General features: G+C 38.7%; 1 protein-coding gene and 1 long non-coding RNA gene across 2 annotated transcripts; both read left to right on the top strand.

The window, feature by feature from the left end:
* Positions 1–2,041: 2,041 nt before the first annotated feature.
* LOC148849216 (lysine histidine transporter-like 8) lies at positions 2,042–9,955 on the top strand. Its single transcript, XM_088951888.1, has 5 exons — positions 2,042–2,864; positions 6,364–6,497; positions 8,105–8,532; positions 8,685–8,816; positions 9,244–9,955. Exons 1-5 carry the CDS (start codon positions 2,482–2,484, stop codon positions 9,727–9,729), a joined length of 1,563 nt encoding a protein of 520 aa, XP_088808014.1. The 5' UTR covers positions 2,042–2,481; the 3' UTR covers positions 9,730–9,955.
* An 8,996-nt stretch (positions 9,956–18,951) lies between these two features.
* Positions 18,952–19,704, top strand: LOC148849215 (uncharacterized). The gene is made up of 2 exons (XR_016101001.1): positions 18,952–19,323; positions 19,408–19,704. It is a non-coding gene; the product is annotated as an uncharacterized LOC148849215 (long non-coding RNA).
* The last annotated feature ends 446 nt before the right edge of the window (positions 19,705–20,150 follow it).

The following is a 20,150-nucleotide window of genomic DNA, read 5'->3' as shown; positions in this document are numbered from 1 at the left end:
CATATAAATATGTATGCAAAATTTACTTATATATGCATATGTGTGTATAGATGAATGAGTATAGTTGGGTTGGGTTTGGGCTACTTAAGAGTTAGGCCTGTTCCTGACCTCAAAAATAAAAAAGCCCGACTTTTTGAGCCCGGGGACAAAAAATCCAAGCTTAGTTCATGTAAAATTTTGGGTTAGATGGTTTGGGCTCAGGCTAGGCTTGCCCAAGTTGCACCCTTAATTTAGATTAAGCAAGTTAGTGGTTCGACCACTCAAATCAACGGGTCAATGACCAAGTTAACATATTTTGGCAAAAGATGAAACCAAATTTTTGGGCCGAATTGTCTGATTGTCACGATCAACTAATGTTCAAAAACAATGAATAAGACCAATTTACTTGTATCAAAGTTCACTTTAGGTTCATGGTTTCCCTACCTTTCCCTACTTTATCTTTCAAACCAAACACAACTTTAAAGAATTAAAAGGGTTTGGACTTTGAACTTTGAAAGTGTTAAATTGTTGTAACCTCCCTTGAAGTTTATGGTTGTTGCTAAAGCCTCCCCTGAAGTTTGGTAATTCCAATCACTTTCCCTTAGTTGCAAGTTCACCACCTCTAGTAAAATCTTCTAAAAAGAGTCATGAAAATGTCCAAAACAACCATGCTGCTCATATGAATCACTACCTCAAACCCTTTCAATCTCTTTTCTGAAATTGATTTATTTTTCAAATTTGCCATTCATATGAATCATTTAAAGGTAAAACTACAATTTTAAAATTCTCTTGTTTTTGCTATACATAAATTTTGTATTGTTTTTTTTTCTTTCGTAAAAACCGGCTTCAACAATAACTTTATGGGTATTTTGGACATTTTTGTGTTTCTTGTTAGAGGATTCTAACAAATGGGGTCTATTTGCAACTGTATTAGAAAGTTCAAGAAAGGTGATTGCAATTACTAAATTTTAGGGGAGGTTTCAACAATTTACCTTTTAAATCAATGTTTTTGAACTATTGTTGATTCGGATGGTTGAACCATTCAGCCTAAGAACAATCTAAGCAATCAATTCCATTTTACCCCAAACCCAGTCCCTGGCAAAAAACTATTGAATTGGTCAATGACCCGTTGACCTGGGTGATCGAATCGTCGACCCGTTTTTTGTTAAAACGGGCCATTCTTTCGAACCGAACAGTCAAACCATCAACTCAAAAACCGGTGGCAAAAAAGATTCTGATTCTGAGTCGATTTTTGAAACATTGCTTTAGATTAAACTAGCTGATGCTTCAACCACCTAAGTCAATGGGTCATTAACGCGGTCTTTTTGAAGCCAATGCCACTTCCTGAGAGGCGTTTTCTCATAAATGGTGCTGCATAAACATTCACATAAGCGTTTTTTTAATGCTATATCAACATACCATTGTTAGCAACAGTAAAAAACGGAAAAATAAAAAATTGGCATTTTCTCATACTACATCTTTTCCCGATTTCCAATACCTAATCTGATAAAACGTTTTTCAAAACAGAAAAGCTAACCAAACAGCAGCCGTTTTCCCCAAAACTGCATTGATGCAAACACTAACCAAGTTTGTTAACAGTTTTTGGCAAATGACGAATCGATTGCTTGAACGATTTTTGGGCCAAACGGTGTAACGGTCCGAATCAACTACGGTTCAACAAACCATGGGACCAGTTTACTTGGATTAAAGTTTGCTTTAGCCAAGGTAAGAAAGTAGGAAATCATGGCATAGGTTTCCCTACATTTCCCTTTGTTATCTTTAAAACCAAACACAGCCTTTAAGAATTAAATGGGTTTGACCTTTGAACTTTGAATGGAAGTATGGAACGCCCGGGGTGGGGCAGGCCGCAAGGGGGTATATGAGATATAGTTATTTATGAGTCTATCACTGTTAAAAGGGTGTTTTGGGAAAGCAAAGTGTGAAGCGAGTGACCGATGCGAAAATCAAGTGAATGACTTCATCCACCACCACACCAGACCTGAGTAGAGTTTCTAAAGTTTTACTGCATTACTACAAAACTTCACTTCACTCTCTTGTCCCTGCCACAGTGACTCATCATGGTCGTCCTTTCCTCACTTCTGATTTGAGTTTATATACATGTCTTCTTCTCTTTTCTTCCTTCCTTTCTTTATGCGTCTATTGCCTTCAGAATCTCCCTTCGTATCTCTCTATCTCTCTAACACTCACATACATAAAAACACAGACTTCACTGATGATGTCTGACTGAGGAATCGGACAGAGACAGACAGAAAGAAGAATAGACAAGGGAAAAACAAACGGAACTCCATAATTAATTCATGAATTGAGGCCACGTACTCCTGCTCCTGCTCCTTCAGTCCTGCTGCTACAAAAAAGAGCACATCGCCCCCCGGGAGAGTGTGAGAGAGAGACACTAGTCTTGATTGCGACTCTTTCATCATCGCAGCTGTGTGATTAAAAGGAGGGAATACCCAATATTCGAAAAAAAAAGTTACAGAATCAATGGAGGAGAGAGCGGAGACGGAGTTAGTGTCGATACCGGCGACGCCTCGTGTATCGACGCCGGAGATACTGACTCCATCGGGGCAGAGATCTCCGAGGCCAGTGTCCAAGGAGGGGAAGTCATCGACTGCTTGGACGCCAACATCGCTGATATCGCCGAGGTTCCTGAGCCCAATCGGTACGCCCATGAAGAGGGTGCTCATTAACATGAAAGGGTACCTGGAGGAGGTGGGCCACCTCACCAAGCTGAACCCGCAGGACGCATGGCTTCCCATCACCGAATCTCGAAATGGAAATGCTCATTACGCTGCTTTCCACAACCTTAACGCCGGTGTCGGATTTCAGGCACTAGTCTTGCCCGTTGCCTTCGCCTTCCTCGGCTGGTAAGTACATGATACATCACCTCCTCTCCCTGTGTAACTTGACTTATTATTTCTCTCTATCTATCCAAAATATAACTTTCCCTGGTTATGCATTGAGAGTGTACGGTTATATTTGCTTGTGGCATTTGATCTTTCTTTAGAGCTGACGTGACTGAACTTCGAACCGAAATTAAAATCTGAGATGGAGTGAAGTAACAACCATGGTGTTGTTTGGGTGGTTCCCCATTGGCTTGACATTACTTGCTACACAAAGATACTTTGATTTGATTTGGTTTGAAGACAGAAGTTTTTTTTCTTTTTCTTCTTCTTCTTCTTCTCTCTCTCTCTCTCTCTCTCTCTTTTCCTGGTTTTTGCATTTTATGATATCTCAATATCTCATGGGTTGGCACTTGTGTCATCAAGTATCAAACCTGTCTGTGCATCAAGATCATGGAGGTACCTACCTTTGAGTTTCTGCTTTCTTTGAGTTCTGAGTTCCGATCAGAGCATGACCCACCAATCCATCAGTGATTCAGTGACGAGTCAGTGGCCGTCGCCGACGGCCTGTTTGGACTTGGAATCCAAGGGAAACCGAACCATGGCAGTAAGATATAAGTGCATGGACGGGTATAGAGCAGGCAGCTCATTCTCAGGAAAAAGGTGGTTTTGGCTAGATTCGCAAACCAGTCCTCGGCCAGCCGGCCAGCCAGAGCTAGAAGGCTAGAAGGCTAGAACTTTTGTGGAGATGGGGAATATGAGATTTGGGTATACTCGGAGTCGGAGCCGGAGATGATTGTGCCTTTTGTCGGTATACAAATATATGACATGACATTACTAGGGTACCTTACTTTTTTTTTTTTTTTTCCATTGCTGTAATAAATGGTGGATGGATTTGTAGATTGCCTTTAGATCTCTGTTCCTTTGAGTGTGACGGATCACAAGTTCACAGCACTGGATACAGTTTTTGACCAATACTTCTCCACTCCACGGGCGGGTCCTCCATTTTCTTTCCGTCGGATTGGAACGAATTTGCAACTGAAGGATGTTTTCCTGTGTCCCCACACTGTATGGGGCCATGGTATGTCACTTTCTTCCCAATTCCCTATCATACTTCGCCTTTTTCCATCAAATCCAACAGATGTCTAGTCTTTGGCCACGGTACACACCACTCATATATTAATGGAATGTCTGGTCCTTCTTTTCCAGCTTCGCTCCCTGATTTTGTGCTATTGTTACATCCAAGTTCCAACTACATCATGGGGCCTAACCATAGGTCTGTCATCTGTGCTCTGTGGATAATAGATTGCTATTCATAAGCTAATACCAAGCTCTTACCCTACAGCCCCAGGTTCTACTGTTTTGGTCATTTTGGGCCGTGACAGAAATTTTCTCAGCTTTTGGCATTTTTTGAATGAATTTATTATATTTGAAAAATCTTATTGATATTTTTCATATATCATATACTGAGAATTCTCTACTATTCTCTCCTTCCCTTTCCTAAAGTATGTCTCAAGGGTTAATTATTCAAAAATTTGTTGAGTTATCATTCAAGGAAAGACATTATATTCATGTGGTGAGATGCATGGCATATGTTTTTGCCATAGTTTCCAAATAAAACTTGACCCAGGTAACTATTATTGTGGATTCAGGGATAGGAGATGAAGGTCATTTGTCAACTTAGAAAGCCACAAGCTTAACTGTTGGTTTTATTATTTACTGTACTATTTGAATTAAGCTTTGGCTTGTGCCATAGCTGAATTGCATTTGGGGAAATTCCATGTAAATGTCCTGCATGGGTGGCTTTCTCTAATTGCAAGGAAGCTTCTGCAGTTGTTAATTTCTGTAGGACTAGAGGTATAGAGCTTCAGTAATATCAATATAAATCATCTTTTGCAACAATGAAAACTAGATCTTTAGTGAGGTGATTGTTCATCTTTCTGTTATTAGGTTTTTTTGTTATCCAAGGAAAATTGTTAGGCTGTGTTTGGTTGTAATGCAAATAAATTTGCACTGATGCAAAACCATGGCAGTGCAAATGATTTGAATGTAAATTCTGACCTATTTTTGTTTCAAATTTTAGCTCATTTTGTTTGATTGCAGTACAAATGAAGTAAATTAAGACATGAAGCAGAATAAAGTAAAATCTAAAACAAAATTAAACGAGAATGTGCATTTTTTACATTTGCACTCCATTGCATTTGTACTAGTGCAAATAAATTTGCATTAGGAGAATCAGTTTTGTTCCTACAGGCCAAGAATAGTAACTACCAAAGCCTTTTAGATTATATTAGAAGAGAAAACGAGACACTTGGTGGCTTACATCTTAGCCATAGTGCTTGTGGAAGTAGGCACCTGAACCACAAAATTTGTATTCTTGCTCTGTTCTTGCATTTACCTGTTTCTATTGGCATGACAAAATTTCTTTTTCTCTTTGCACCTTTCTTTTCATATATTGTCTGTTCCAGAGATTTTAAAACGTTTTGGTAATCAGGTTCAAATGCTTTGTGATGATCTTGGGATAGTTGGAGTACTTTTATATCATGCTTTTAGATTTTAGGTGCCATGTAGGCTTTAATGAATGCTTAGGCTCAGTTTGGAAGGAGTACAAATAGAAATGTATGTACAGTACAAATAGATACAAAATACAAGGTTTTGCACTGTATTTGTACTCCTTCCAAACTGAACCTTAGTGTCAAATTTGTTCTTTCAGTGACAAATGTTAACGAGGAAAGATTTGAACAGAGTAGATTTCACAGCTATCATAATTAGGGCAGAATGCTGTCCATCTGGATCTCCCTATCTAATGGATAGTCTATGTCATCACTCCACATGTCTGAATGAGGGGGACTTAATCTAGGGAAGGGGTATGGATAACCAGTTTAGATTCTAGACCACATTTTCTTAGTATAATGCAGATAGCCAGATACACAGTTTTTTTTAAGATACTTCTTTTAGCTAAGGTGTTGAATATTAACCATTAAAGGACTTTCCTTTTCTACTATTCTTCTTTCTTTCATTACAGAAATTCACGAATAGGATGATCTGCACATAGTATTAGGTTAGAGGTTAAACACTTAATTTATGAAACAAATTTCCTTGACTAATTGCAGGTCTATGCTGACCATTCCTATCCTTTTAATACTTGTAAAAGGTAGAAATAAGAAAGAAAATAGACAAGGCAAACTATACTCTCTCCGAAAAAGTAAAGCAGAGAAAAGAATTAGGAATAAAACATGTATACTACCTCATCACTGTTACCACTTTCCCATTTCAATCTCCTTCACTCTAATTGGTTTCTTTTAGTGCTGTTGCCCGTCTATCAGAGCCAGTGGTTGTTGATCTTTAACATCATTGGTTTATTTTAATTTTTCGTTGTTAGGTTGTGCTTGGCATTTTTTGTGTCTCCTTGTTCATATTTTAAAGATGGCTTTAATGATGTTCTTTTTATATTTGAGATACACAGTCCAGTAATTGATTTGAATTTCTGAATGCATTATTACCATTCTTTGATACACTGTAGGAGCTGGGGGATAATATCCTTGACCATAGCCTACTTTTGGCAACTTTACACTCTTTGGATTCTAGTCCAGCTACATGAAGCAGTCCCAGGGAAGAGGTACAACAGATATGTGGAGCTTGCACAAGCAGCATTTGGTAAGAATGCAGTTTGACACCAACATTCTTTTAGAAAATCTGAAGTACTTGTCTGGCTGACTGATGCTAGATACAGTTTATGTAGTGATAGATATCTATGCATGGCTGAGATCCATGGTGCAATTGAATGGGTGAAGTTCATTTTCTGCACTAACAATCGACCTGATTAAATGATTCAAAAGTTTGATCCATTACATTTCTTAAATGGTCAAATAAAATTCTGGTTGGATTTAGTATTCTTAGGGTTTTGTTCTGATTTTGAAGCTGAATGGGAAAAGCCATTGGCTCAGTTTGGAAACAGTGCAAATACAAAATATGTACAGTACAAATACAAGGTCTAGAAATACTGTAGACAATGTTTTGCACTGTACATATAGGTATTTGCACTCTTCCCAAACTGAGCCTCCAGAGAAGAAAATGGAGAGGCATTTTGGATGAAATTATGAAGACAGGTGGCAGAGAAATAAGAAAGATGAAGAAGATTTGGAGAATAGAATAGATCAGAGAATTTGGAAACCTGGAGAAGGAAAAAGCATAAATATGATCAATTTTGGAAAAAAATAAGAATAAAGAATATTTTTCTTCCTCTAAGATTGTAAGTAAAATTTCAGTTCAAACCTAGTAATTGAAAATTTAAATGTTGGGTTGAACTATCAAATGGTGGCAAATTTCCTTGTGCGCATTATGCATAATGGACATTGCTAATCTTAGACTGTCCATAAACCCTTGCTGAAAGGTAAATCTTGAGTTAATACTGCTTAAGGGTCACTCCAGGTGTGCTTTTTCCTCTTTTCACTTATATGTCTATCTGGGAAATCTATAGACTGAGTATTTAGAGGCACAAATCTATACAACATGTGCATACATGTGGCAGGCATGCAAAGAGTTGATGTGCAAAAATCAATAGTCCCCTTTAAAGAGATCTACAAGGGTAAAATTCTTTAGGCGGTATTTGGTTTTACTGAAATTAAGAGGGAAAAAATGTTAAGAACTTATTTATCAAAAAAAAAAAAGTTAAGAACTTATTTACCAAAAAAAAAAAAAGTTAAGAACTTTACCTCAACTTTCTGTTACTCTCTTATTTTCTATCAAATTAAACACAACCTTAGTGTCTTGACTGATATAAATCAACCGATTTTACACATTACACTAAACAATGCAAAGAAGTGCCCATAAACATGTTCTTAGAAGTTAATAGGTTGTGTGGTTTTCAAAAAAAAAAAAGAAGAGTAGCTAATGATACATGTGATGTTATGATAGTGTCCTGTTTTCTTTTATTGATTAATCACAGCTTTGGATTGTACACTTCACCAAAAACAAGGGGTTAAAGAAATCTTTTAATTTTGGTAATTCCTTATTGAATAGGTATTCATACTTCTCATTATTACAAGGGCATTTATATGAGTTAAGACATAAGTGTGACCACCAGCATAATGATGATAAATTTCTATAACTTCCCATATTAACATTAAAACATAATGGGTACCGACCCTATCTTTAGTGTGCCATTGTTACAAATTATGACAACAGCTTTTATGAAAACAATGAACTGGCATGGCTTATTTTGCTGACAATAACTTTGCTGCATTTTTTTCTTTCTTGCTCAGGGGAAAGGTTAGGTGTGTGGCTTGCTCTTTTCCCAACAGTTTACCTATCAGCAGGGACTGCAACAGCCTTGATTCTCATAGGAGGGGAGACCATGAAGCTTTTCTTCCAGATAGTTTGTGGGCCCCTCTGTTCATCAAATCCTCTATCAACTGTAGAGTGGTACCTGGTGTTCACTTCTCTATGCATTGTTTTATCTCAGCTGCCAAACCTGAACTCAATTGCTGGACTTTCTCTCATAGGGGCAGTCACAGCCATTACTTACTCTACTATGGTGTGGGTCCTGTCTGTTAGTCAACCAAGGCCACCCACAATTTCATATCAGCCCCTTTCATCTCCTTCATTCTCTGCCTCAGTCTTTTCAATCATGAATGCTCTTGGAATTGTAGCTTTTGCTTTCAGGGGTCACAATCTTGCATTGGAGATTCAGGTATATGAGCTATAAATCAAATTTTCATCTATAGCATTGTGGCGTAATAATCTTTTTTAATTACTCTCCGGGAAAAAGCTTCGGAGTTCCAGAGTTCACATAACCACCCTTCAGATATTTTAACTTCTAAAGAGTTTGATTTGATGTTCCAGGCGACAATGCCATCAACATTTAAACACCCGGCCCATGTGCCTATGTGGAGGGGGGCTAAGGTTGCCTATTTCTTCATTGCCATGTGCTTGTTTCCTGTTGCAGTTGGAGGTTTTTGGGCTTATGGGAATCTTGTAAGTACACTTACAGTAACAATATTTATTCTTATATGGTTATATTACCTTCCTTTACCTCTATCACAAGCTATGGCCTTGCCAACTCTTTAGTCTTCCTAGTTTTCACATACCAGAGTGCATGCGTACAGCCATGTCTGCTTGTATACTAGTTAAACCAATGCAACTGTTCATAGACATGGCATCCAGGCACAGCTGCACTACTTGAGACACAGCTTCGGTGCCATGGATGGATCTGTTCATGGGTTCTGTCTACATGTATTCATTAGTGCAAGTACATGTGCATTGCGTCTCGAGTGGAACTAATTTGTCTATAGACCATAAATTCACGTGATATCTGTAGGAGCATATAGATGTTGTTTCTGGCTTATGCCCATGTGGTTGGTACTAAATTTAAATCTTCTTTTGGATTTCTTTTTCATTGTAGATGCCTTCGGGAGGGATTCTTGGTGCCTTGTATGCATTTCACAATCATGACATACCACGAGGGCTTCTTGCTACAACTTTCCTCTTGGTTGTGTTCAATTGCTTGAGTAGCTTCCAGATATATTCAATGCCTGTTTTTGACAGTTTTGAAGCAGGGTACACAAGCCGTACCAACCGCCCTTGCTCAATATGGGTCCGCTCTGGCTTTCGTGTCTTCTATGGATTCATCTCTTTCTTCATTGGGGTGGCACTCCCTTTTCTCTCCAGTCTTGCCGGTCTATTGGGAGGCCTTACTCTTCCAGTTACCTTTGCTTACCCTTGCTTCATGTGGGTTCTCATAAAGAAACCTAAAAAGTTCAGCTTTAATTGGTATTTCAATTGGATACTTGGGTGGTTAGGGATTGCTTTCAGCTTGGCTTTCTCTATTGGGGGTGTTTGGAGTATGGTAAACAGTGGACTTAAGCTCAAGTTCTTTAAGCCCAACTGAGGTGTTTCACATAATATTATCCAAGGAATGGGATCTCTGTTTGTCCTGTCGAGTTGTATGTGGGAGATCATATTGTCCCATGACTTGGTTAGTTGTTAAATACATATTCTTGTTTCAAATTTCACTAGAGACACGACTTAGTGTATGTAATTACAAATATTTTTCCTGCTATACTGGTTTGATGAATGTGAAATTCAAATGAATTTGGTTTCCACTATTTATTAAATGATTTTCTGATTCTCTGTTAGAGGGTGTTGTTCTTGTTGAGTTTGTTTGTAACAAGGCATCAAATTGTAAGAGTTCGACTGCATTTAGGTGTTTGAATAGACAGAAAATTTGTTGAACAAGGTTTCAAAGACATGGCAGGTTTAGGAAGAGAGGTCTACTACCTCTAGGCAACAATTCGGAATGGCCAAAAAACTTGCTGAGTTGGGCGCACTCTTGCTTTGCCTGTGCCAGCCTACTACAGTTAATAAGGAATTATTCAGCTAAATGGTTCATTTACATAGTTCTCATACATGACAATTTTTCATTGTACACCCACCTACCCTTGTAAGGTGTTGTGCACAGTTTTGTATTTTTCACCATTGTTGATTCTATAGTGATTTTCTGTTCCTCGTCGTCCATGGACATAGGCTATAAGTTGAATCACGTAAATCTGAGTGCTCTCTTTGTTTATTTCTTTTATCTCTGTTTTCTTTTCTTTTCTTTTATTCTGTTTTAGGTGATAGTCGAATCAGGTTTTGTGGAACATGTAACTTGGAAAATAACACCCTGTTTGGTTTGAGGGAATAGGGGTCTGGAATCGGAATTGGAATGTGCTATTTTGATTCTAACTGTTTGGTTAGGCAGAATCGGAATATCATTCCCATTTCTGCTGGAGTGGCATTCCCCCATTAGAGGGAATGACCATTCCCTGCCTCTCCCTTGGGAATGAAATCCCATTCCTGTTTATTGCAATTTATATTCCCATACCTATTTGAATCAAACGGACTATGGGAATGGACCATTCCGATTCCGATTCTGGGAACCAAATATAATAATAAAATATCAAATAAATAAAAGACCAATCTGGATTTTTTTTTCTTTTTTTTTATATGCCAACAGTGGGTCCTGAACAAAATATGTGGGTAACATGCAGAAGTTGGATGGTAGCATGTCTGTTTTCTTGCTATTCCGGCAAAACAACCTGATGAGTTGCAATGCTTTAGTGGGCATCTGAACATGCTGTCGGAGTATGCTGAACAGTTAACACACACACACACTTGTTTCTAGCGTGATATAGCGTGCAGTGGTTTTGATTCATACTGCTATCGCCCTTAATTACTTTAGAATTGGTGTTTTCTTTATATGCTCTCGGGATGCGTTGCGGTGGTCTAAGTGTTTCAACTCTGAACTTGTTCTTCCTTGCAGGTTGAGTACTGCTCCCAAGGTACAAAATATAGATATCGATACTGTTTTTTCATTTTTTTAATCGGTTCATGGGAGCCAGTTTAAGGCTACTCTGAACCAGTCAGACCCCGATATACACCCACTGTAGGGGCGTATGGTATCAAGCCAATACCTATCGATACTTTGAATCTTGACTGCTCATCGCTAGCTAATGATTTTGTCAGGTTTCAATTGTCAATAGGCTCAATACTCGGTAGTCTTTCAACAAATCAAAATCAACCTGATCTTACTTGTTTATTAAAATTAGGGTGCCAACCGTGTTTCCAAATTTAAAGAATTTCAACTATTTAGAGCTCAAATCCAGCCCTAGTTTCACTAATGCTCAACGCATCCCAACCCATGTTTCCCCCTTAATTAAGATATTATCAAACCTGAGCTAAGGGGCAGCAGCGGACATTCCCCCTCCTAGATTTTCTTTTCATTTGTGCGTTGTATTGGGACATGCATTGACCTAAAAATCTTAAAACCATGGTCGAAACACCAGCAACACTTCAGATCTCCTACCCACAAGAACTTTATCCATACTTATCCTATCTCCATGATAACATAATACAAGTATAGGAGATGTTTTTGATGTGTGACTTATATGTCATGTGGATAGAAGAACTGAGCCATGATAACATAATACAAGTATAGGAGATGTTTTTGATGTATGACTGAAATGTCATGTGGATAGAAGATCTGAGCTTAAGTTTTCCTCCTTCGTCTCACTGTTCAATGCTAGTGTATCTTGGATTGAACCGAATTGAACCCAACTCAACAATTGGATTAAGGTTAGGATTGGAAAATGTTTTGGGTATTTAGGCCTAATCCAAACTTAATGTATTATATTTGTGATTATATTTTCTTTTAAATTATGTATTATTAGGGATGGGGTGGGTCCAAGAAGGGTTTTGTAAATTATAGACCTTATCCATCTCCCTAGACCTCTCAACCCGTACTCTCCCCAAAACCCATAACAGGTTGGATTTTTTCAAAATCCAAATGCTCCCCATGCATGAAAATGCAAAACCTTCCCCAAGCCTATCGTCCTTGCATTTGAGGGTGGGGTGGGTTGGGTTGGGTCTAGAACCCACGCTTTTTTTTTTTTTTTTATTTCCTTTTATATATAAGTAAGAAACAAGTAAACAAGCATTAAAATTCAACACCTAATGCATTAGCTCACATACCTTCTAAAAATATATGGGTTGGAAAGAGACGGGTTTAACCTAATATCATATCCTACTTGTACATGTACAAATTGTAAAATCCCAAAACCTGTACTTACCCCAAAATCTGTCTTTTAAGCAAAAGAACCTGCCCCATTACTTGTTGGGGCAGGTACTGCCGGATAGGATAGAAACTGTTATCCTTATGTGTGACTAGGTTCAAAGTATCGAGGCCGATATCATATCAGGAGCTTCCTGATAGCCCCTACAGTGGGTGTAGCAGGGTTTTGATTGGTTCAGGAGGTGAACGGACCACCTTAAACCGGCTCCTCTGAACCGGATTTGAAAAAAAAAACAAAAAAAAACTATCAATATGCCTCTACGGACGTATCAGGTGTATGATACATATATTGATTTCTAGATATACAAGTATATGTGTATGTGTATATGTGAACGATGAGAGGTGAACAATCTATTTTATGCACATGTTTGTAAATTTGGTGAACCCAAATCTAAATTGATATTGAGATCAAATCAGCCCCCCACAAGATTACCTTTGGGAGATATTCCCAATACACATCCGGAATGTGCTGTGACACGTTGTGGGAGGCAGATTTGAACTCATTGATATTATGGCTGGATTGGGATAAAAGATTGTAAAACCATGGGTTGAAGATCAGATAGGCTAGAGACTTGGGGTTGAGGTTTTAGCGCATCGGATTGGGGCAGGGTTGAACTCATTCACCCAACAAGCCAACCCTTGAAGGCATGATTTATTGGGACCACGGATTCCCATCGGCCATCGAGCAGAGATTCCCTTTTAAAAGAGGAAAAAAACTTTTGAGATGACTAGTGATGTCTTGGTTCATTAAAACCGGTCAAGGAAAGAGTTTCAGATGGACATAGATGGGCAGCGCGACCACATCAATAATTCACGGACAACAAAATCAGAGACGCAGACCAGCTTTTGCTTTTTTAAAGACACAATCAATAGATCGAGATTTCTCAGATGACGAAACAAAAAATAAAGAGGTCGAGACGAAAAGCAGAGAGACCTTCCAAGTGCAAAAAGTTCTAACTTTTTCATCACTTCATAAAAACGGCAAACAGGCATTAAATCGGAGGAGAATAATCAACAGTCCCTCTTTATAGAGTAGAGAAGCCAAGAGAACCAATGGGTCGCTCCAACTCCGAAGACTCAGATCTCAAAGTGACAGAAAGAGAGAGACCCACATCAGCTGCAGCTCATTAGGTGTCGGGTGCAGGTATCGTCGGTGATTTCCACGTCATGAAGCATTTTCACTTAGCCCATGTACTCCAATATTCCATTCCGTGGTTCCTTCAATCAATCAGATGGAAAAGAAAGACATGATCAAGATGCGAATGTTGGGCCCAGCCCATTATGGGATATTGACCTATATTATAAGCCCATTCTCCTTAGCCAACTGTTTTTTTTTCAAAAAAAAAAAAAGAAAAGAAAAACAAAAAATTAGGGTTAGATTTTCTTTTGCGCGCGGCGTGTTGAAGAGAGAGGAAAAGAGAGACATCGAAATACTGTGCAGATTTCTCAGTGCACAGAGTTCATCAAACGGCCGGAACTTTTTGATCCACCGTCCGATCGAGTAGAAAGTTGGACAGTAAGTGGATAACTCATTTTTCTTCATTCTGAACGGTCGGATCTTTGATCGAAGCTCTGAATCGTCGGTTATTTGAGGTCGAACAGAAGCAACTCGTAGTTGTTCGGGAAAAGAAAACATTTCACGGCAGTCTTCATCAATTATTCTGATCAAGAGTCATTTGTGGTTCGATTTGGCTGAAATTTGGTGGGGTTGTTCGAAACTCATAGACCTATGATCGGAACGGTGGAGATCTGATTTTGAGTAGTGAAGGTCTCCATGTTGTGGCCTGAACAGTAGCCGCGTTTGTGAGTTTTTCTGACTGTTATTTTCACCGCTTTTGGTATTCTCGTTTGTATGTTTGAGAATCTGTATATGCTCTAAGTTTGTGAGCATATTGTGGTGTTTGAGTTGCTGTAATTGTTACCTCAAGTTATTAGTGGAGATTTTTGGTTAGGTCTTTTTTGCCCCGTGGTTTTTACCCTTCACATTGGAGGGGTTTTCCACGTTAAATATCGTGTGTGTCTCTCTTTGCTTGGCTTATGATTGTTTTTGTTGATATCTTGTTTGGAATTTTGATAGCTGAATATCTACAAGTTTTTATTTTTGGGAGAGAAATAGTTTGTGGATAAACTTAGTTTCTTCCCAACAAAGTGGTATCAGAGCCAGGTTATTTGTTTGATTGCATGATGGAGCCTAATTATGGTAGAATGATTAATTTGAATGGCACCAATTACCACAAGTGGAGAGGAAGAATGAAGAAGTCAGACGACGAACTCAGCAAGCATCATCTTCTCAATCAGAGGTTTTGATTACTGAAAACAGGGGGAGAAGCAATGATAGAGACCGAGGACAAGGTAACAGAGGTAAAAGTAAGGCTAGAAGCAAATCAAGGTCTAAGTACAAAAACCTTGAATGCAACTATTGTGGTAAAAAGGGACATATCAAAAGATTTTGTTTTCAGCTGAAGAAAGACAATAAAGGCAACAAAATAAAGATAATGACAATGATGATCGTGTTGCCACCACCACTATAGGTGATCTTGTGATTGTCTGTGATGAGAATTTGATTAATATTGCTTGTGATTGTCAAATATGATTGGCATTGGCACTATTTGTCTAAAAACAAGTAATGGGACTGAATTGATTTTGAAAAATGTCAGACATGCACCAGACATTCATTTGCATCTGATTTCTACCAGTGTTCTTGATGATGATGGTTATGTTAGTACCTTTGGTAATGGACAATGGAAACTCTCGAAAGGTTCTTTGGTTGTGGCACGTGGAAAGAAGTGTTTTGGTCTGTACTAGACCAAGATTTCAGTTTCCATTGATGGTGTGAATGCAGTTGTGTGTGATAACTCATCAGTGTTATGACACAAAAGACTAAGCCACATCAGTGAGAAAGGACTTGATTGTTTGGCGAGGAAGAATCTACTTTCAGGTTTGAAAGGTGCAAGGTTAGAAAAGTGTGCTCATTGCTTGGCTGGGAAACAAAATAGAGTCTCTTTCAAGAGCCATCATCCCTCTAGGAAATCAGAGTTGTTTGAGTTGGTGCATTCAGATTTCTATGGTCCGATGAAGACAAAAACATTTGGTGGTGCATTTTATTTTGTTACTTTTATTGATGATCATTCAAGGAAACTTTGGGTTTATGTCTTGAAGAGTAAAGACCAGGTACTTGGTGTCTTTAAGCAGTTTCAGGCTTCTGTTGAGAGGGAAACAGGGAAGAAACCGAAATATATTCGCACTGATAATGGTGGTGAATATTGTGGACCATTTGATGAGTACTGCAGGCAGCAAGGCATTAGACACTAGAAGACGCCCCCTGGATCATTTTGGGGTGAGGCTTTATATACTGCTGCACATGCTATTAATTTATCTCCTGTTGTTGCTTTGCAAGCTGATGTTCCTGACAGGGTGTGGTACTAAAAAGATGTATCCTATGACCATTTACGTGTCTTTGGCTGTAAAGCATTTGTGCATGTGCCAAAAGATGAAAGGTCCAAGTTAGATCTCAAGACAAGACAATGTATCTTCATTGGCTATGGTCACGATGAATTTGGCTATAGATTGTACGATCTAGTTGAAAAGAAGCTTGTAAGAAGTCGTGATATTATTTTTATGGAGGATCAGACCATTGAGGATATTGATAAGGCGGAGAAATCAGAGTCTTCAAGTACTGATGGATTGATTGATCTTAATCCAGTTCCTGAGACACATACGCCCAATGTAGCTGAGTTTGGTAATCATGATAATGGCCAGAATCATATTCATGATGATTTGGTTGAAGATAATGATGATGATGTTACTGATGATATTGATGCTTCTACCAGTGGTGCTTTTGGTGAACCTGTTGCCCCACATAGAAGGTCTTCTAGACAGCATATTCCCTCTACTCGCTATTCGTCTAATGAATATGTGCTTCTCACTGATGGGGGAGAACCTAATTGCTACAAAGAGGCTATGGAGTCTGAGCACAAGAAAGAATGTGTTGTCGCTATGAATGATGAGATGAAATATTTGGTTGACAACCATACTTTTGAGCTGGTCAAGTTGCCTAAGGACAGGAAAGCTTTGCAAAATCGGTGGGTTTACAGGTTAAAAACTGATGAGAATACTTCTAATCCACGATACAAAGCTAGATTAGTTGTCAAAGGCTATCGTCAGAAAAAGGGAAATGACTTTGAGGAGATTTTCTCGCCTGTTGTCAAAATGTCTTCTATCCGAGTTGTTCTTGGTTTGGCAGCTAGTCTTGATTTAGAGGTTGAGCAGATGGATGTAAAAACTGCTTTCCTTCATGGTGATTTGGAGGAGAAAATTTAAATGGAGCAACCAGAAGGTTTCGTGGTGAAGGGTAAAGAAGACTAAGTCTGCAGATTGAAGAAAAGTCTATATGGGTTGAAACAAGCCCCGAGACAATGGTACAAGAAGTTTGAGTTTGTTATGATCCAGCAGGGATTCAAGAAGACAACTTCAGACCATTGTGTTTTTGTGCAGAAGTTTTCTGATAATGACTTCATCATTTTATTGCTCTATGTCGATGACATGTTGATTGTTGGTCATAACTGTTCTAGAATTGACAGGTTGAAAAATGAGCTTAGTAAGTCTTTTGCAATGAAAGACTTGGGACCAGCAAGACATATACTTGGCATGCAAATTACTCGTGACAGAGAGGCCAAGAAGTTGTGGTTATCTCAAGAGAAGTATATTGAGAAAATCTTCAGCGGTTTCATATGGATAAGGCTAAAGTGGTAAGTACACATCTTGCTTTACACTTTAAGCTTAGTACTAGACAAGCTCCTTCTAGTGATAAAGAAAAAGGAGAAATGCAACGTATTCCTTATGCATCTGCAGTAGGAAGTTTAATGTATGCAATGGTTTGCACAAGGCCTGATATAGCTCATGCAGTTGGTGTTGTTAGTCGTTTTCTATCAAATCCAGGTAGAGAACATTGGACTGCTGTGAAGTGGATATTGAGATATCTTCGGGGTACTTCTAGTTTAAAACTCTGTTTTGGAATTGGGAAACTTATTCTTTGTAGTTTTATAGATTCAGACATGGCTGGGGATGTTGATTCTAGAAAGTCTACGGTTATTTGATTACCTTTGCAGGGGGAGCTGTGGCTTGGCAGTCTAGGTTGCAGAAGTGTGTTGCATTGTCTACGACTAAGGCTGAGTTCATCGCTATTACTAAAGCATGTAAGGAGTTGCTGTGGATGAAAAAGTTTGTGCATGAACTTGGTTTCACTCAAAAGAGGTATGTCTTATATTGTGATAGTCAGAGTGCTATTCATCTTGGTAAGAATCCAACATTTCATAATAGATCGAAACATATTGATGTAAGATATCATTGGATTCGAGATGTTTTGAACTCCAAGTTGATTGAACTTGAAAAGATTCACACTAACAAAAATGCTACTGACATGATGACAAAAGTGGTGCCTCAAGAGAAGCTTGAACTGTGTGCCGGAGCAGCTGGCCTTAAATTTGCATAGTTGCCTTTTTTGAAGTGTCTCCCTTCTCTCATGGGCTGGAGGGGGAGAATTGTTGGGCCCAACCCATTATGGGATATTGACCCATATTATAACCCACTCTCCTTCAGCCAACTGTTTTTTTTCAAAAAAAAAAAAAGAAAAGAAAAACAAAAAACTAGGGTTAGATTTTCTTTTGCGCGCGGCGTGTTGAAGAGAGAGAGGAAAAGAGATAAATCGAAATACTGTGCAGATTTCTCAGTGCGCAGAGTTCATCAAACTGCCGGAACTTTCCGATCCACCATCCGATCGAGCAGAAATTTGGATAGTAAGTGGATAACTTATTTTTCTTCATTCTGAATGGTCAGATCTTTGATCGGAGCTCTGAATCGCCGGTTATTTGAGGTCGAACAGAAGCAACTCGTAGTTGTTCGGGAAAAGAAAACATTTCGCGGCAGTCTTCATCAATTATTCTGATCAAGAGTCATTTGTGGTTCGATTTGGCTGGAATTTGGTGGGATTGTTCGAAACTCACAGACCTACGATCGGAACTGTGGAGATCTGATTTTGAGTAGTGAAGGTCTCCATGTTGTGGCCTGAACAGTAGCCGCGTTTGTGAGTTTTTCTGACTGTTATTTTCACCGCTTTTGGTATTCTCGTTTGTATGTTTGAGAATCTGTATTTGCTCTAAGTTTGTGAGCATATTGTGGTGTTTGAGTTGCTGTAATTGTTACCTCAAGTTATTAGTAGAGATTTTTTGTTGGGTTTCTTTGGCCCCGTGGTTTTTACCCTTCACATTGGAGGGGTTTTCCACGTTAAATATCGTGTGTGTCGCTCTTTGCTTGGCTTATGATTGTTTTTGTTGATATCTTGTTTGGAATTGTGATAGCTGAATATCTACAAGTTTTTATTTTTGGGAGAAAAATAGTTTGTGGATAAACTTAGTTTCTTCCCAACAGCGAATACTAACTTTGTGTGTTCTAATTAATCATGGGAATAGGAGTAATAAAGAAAGAATCAACAGTAGTGGATTCGAACTCTCAAATGGGACACCACACCACTTCTCAGTTCATTTCATCACCTCCAGAAAATGGCTTCGGCTTTGTCAAAGTAGTTAAGTCAAGTCTATTGCATCTATAAATTGCTCGACTCTTAAACATCTTCAAGCCCAGAAAACAAACAAGGTTGAGACTTGAGAGGGGACCGTAGTGGGTTCAGACTTCAGAGTTGAGAGAATTACAAACATTGTTTCTGATCGTGGGTTTATGATATATTCCATCTCTTGCACACTGGAGCAGCTTTCTGGCCACGGGCCGGTGTGCAGAGGATGGAACACATCGTGAATTCATGCCTTCTTCTTGCAAATGAGCTGAGGTAGCATCATCAATGGCGGTCGTCCATGAAAGGTGAGTTTTTCTCGTGTAGTCCATCTGACAAAACATTTTGGATTGACGATATATTCTGTGTACTATTTAATTACCATGCCACAGCTCCACTGTCAGGACTCAGGACTTTGCTTGTTCAAAGGGAGACGTGAATTTTCGTTGGTGGGTAGGTAATGAAGCAAGCTGCCCCAGTTGAGACTTGAGATGGAATGGTTGTCATCATCAAATGAAACCGAAAGAAGCTTTAAAATATGCATGAAAACGGATACATAAATTCCGTCCAAGCAATCAGTGATGAAAAAAGAAACGTGTAGTCCCTTTCTCTTCTTCTCCGACTCTACTACTACCCTACTCAATGTCACTGAAAATCAGAAGTATTTTCATGCTTAATTTGTTTTGTCATTCCAGAGTTTGGTTACCCACAGTCTGATAGCTAAGCATTTTGATGATAAACAGCCGAACAGTCCACATCTGCTAGAGAAACAAGATTGTAAATTTGTAATACGGGCTAATAACATCCAATATCTCTAATTGAATGCTGAAATACTTGGCTCCTACCACCTTGGACTACATGCGTCCTACCATAGCCAGTTTACACATTAATTTTAGGTTTTAGGGTTTATGATTTAGGATTATAAAGATTTGGAATTTAGATTTTAGGGTTTAAGGGCTTAGGATTTAGAATATAGTTTTTAGGGTTTTAGGATTTAAGATTCAAGGTTAGGTCTTAGGATTAAAGGGATTAGGGTTTTAGAGTTTAGATTTTAGGGTTTAAGCTTTAGATCTAAAATCTGGAGGCAGTAGGACGCATGCTCCTCTAACGTGGTAGGAGACAAGTATTGCCCAAC

The sequence above is a fragment of the Nelumbo lutea genome, chromosome 6, assembly GCF_056320005.1.
Source record: "Nelumbo lutea isolate HS-2025 chromosome 6, American lotus-T2T, whole genome shotgun sequence".
Taxonomy (NCBI): Eukaryota; Viridiplantae; Streptophyta; class Magnoliopsida; order Proteales; family Nelumbonaceae; genus Nelumbo; species Nelumbo lutea.
Note: the sequence above shows the minus strand (reverse complement) of the source record. Positions and strands in the feature narration are given on the sequence as shown.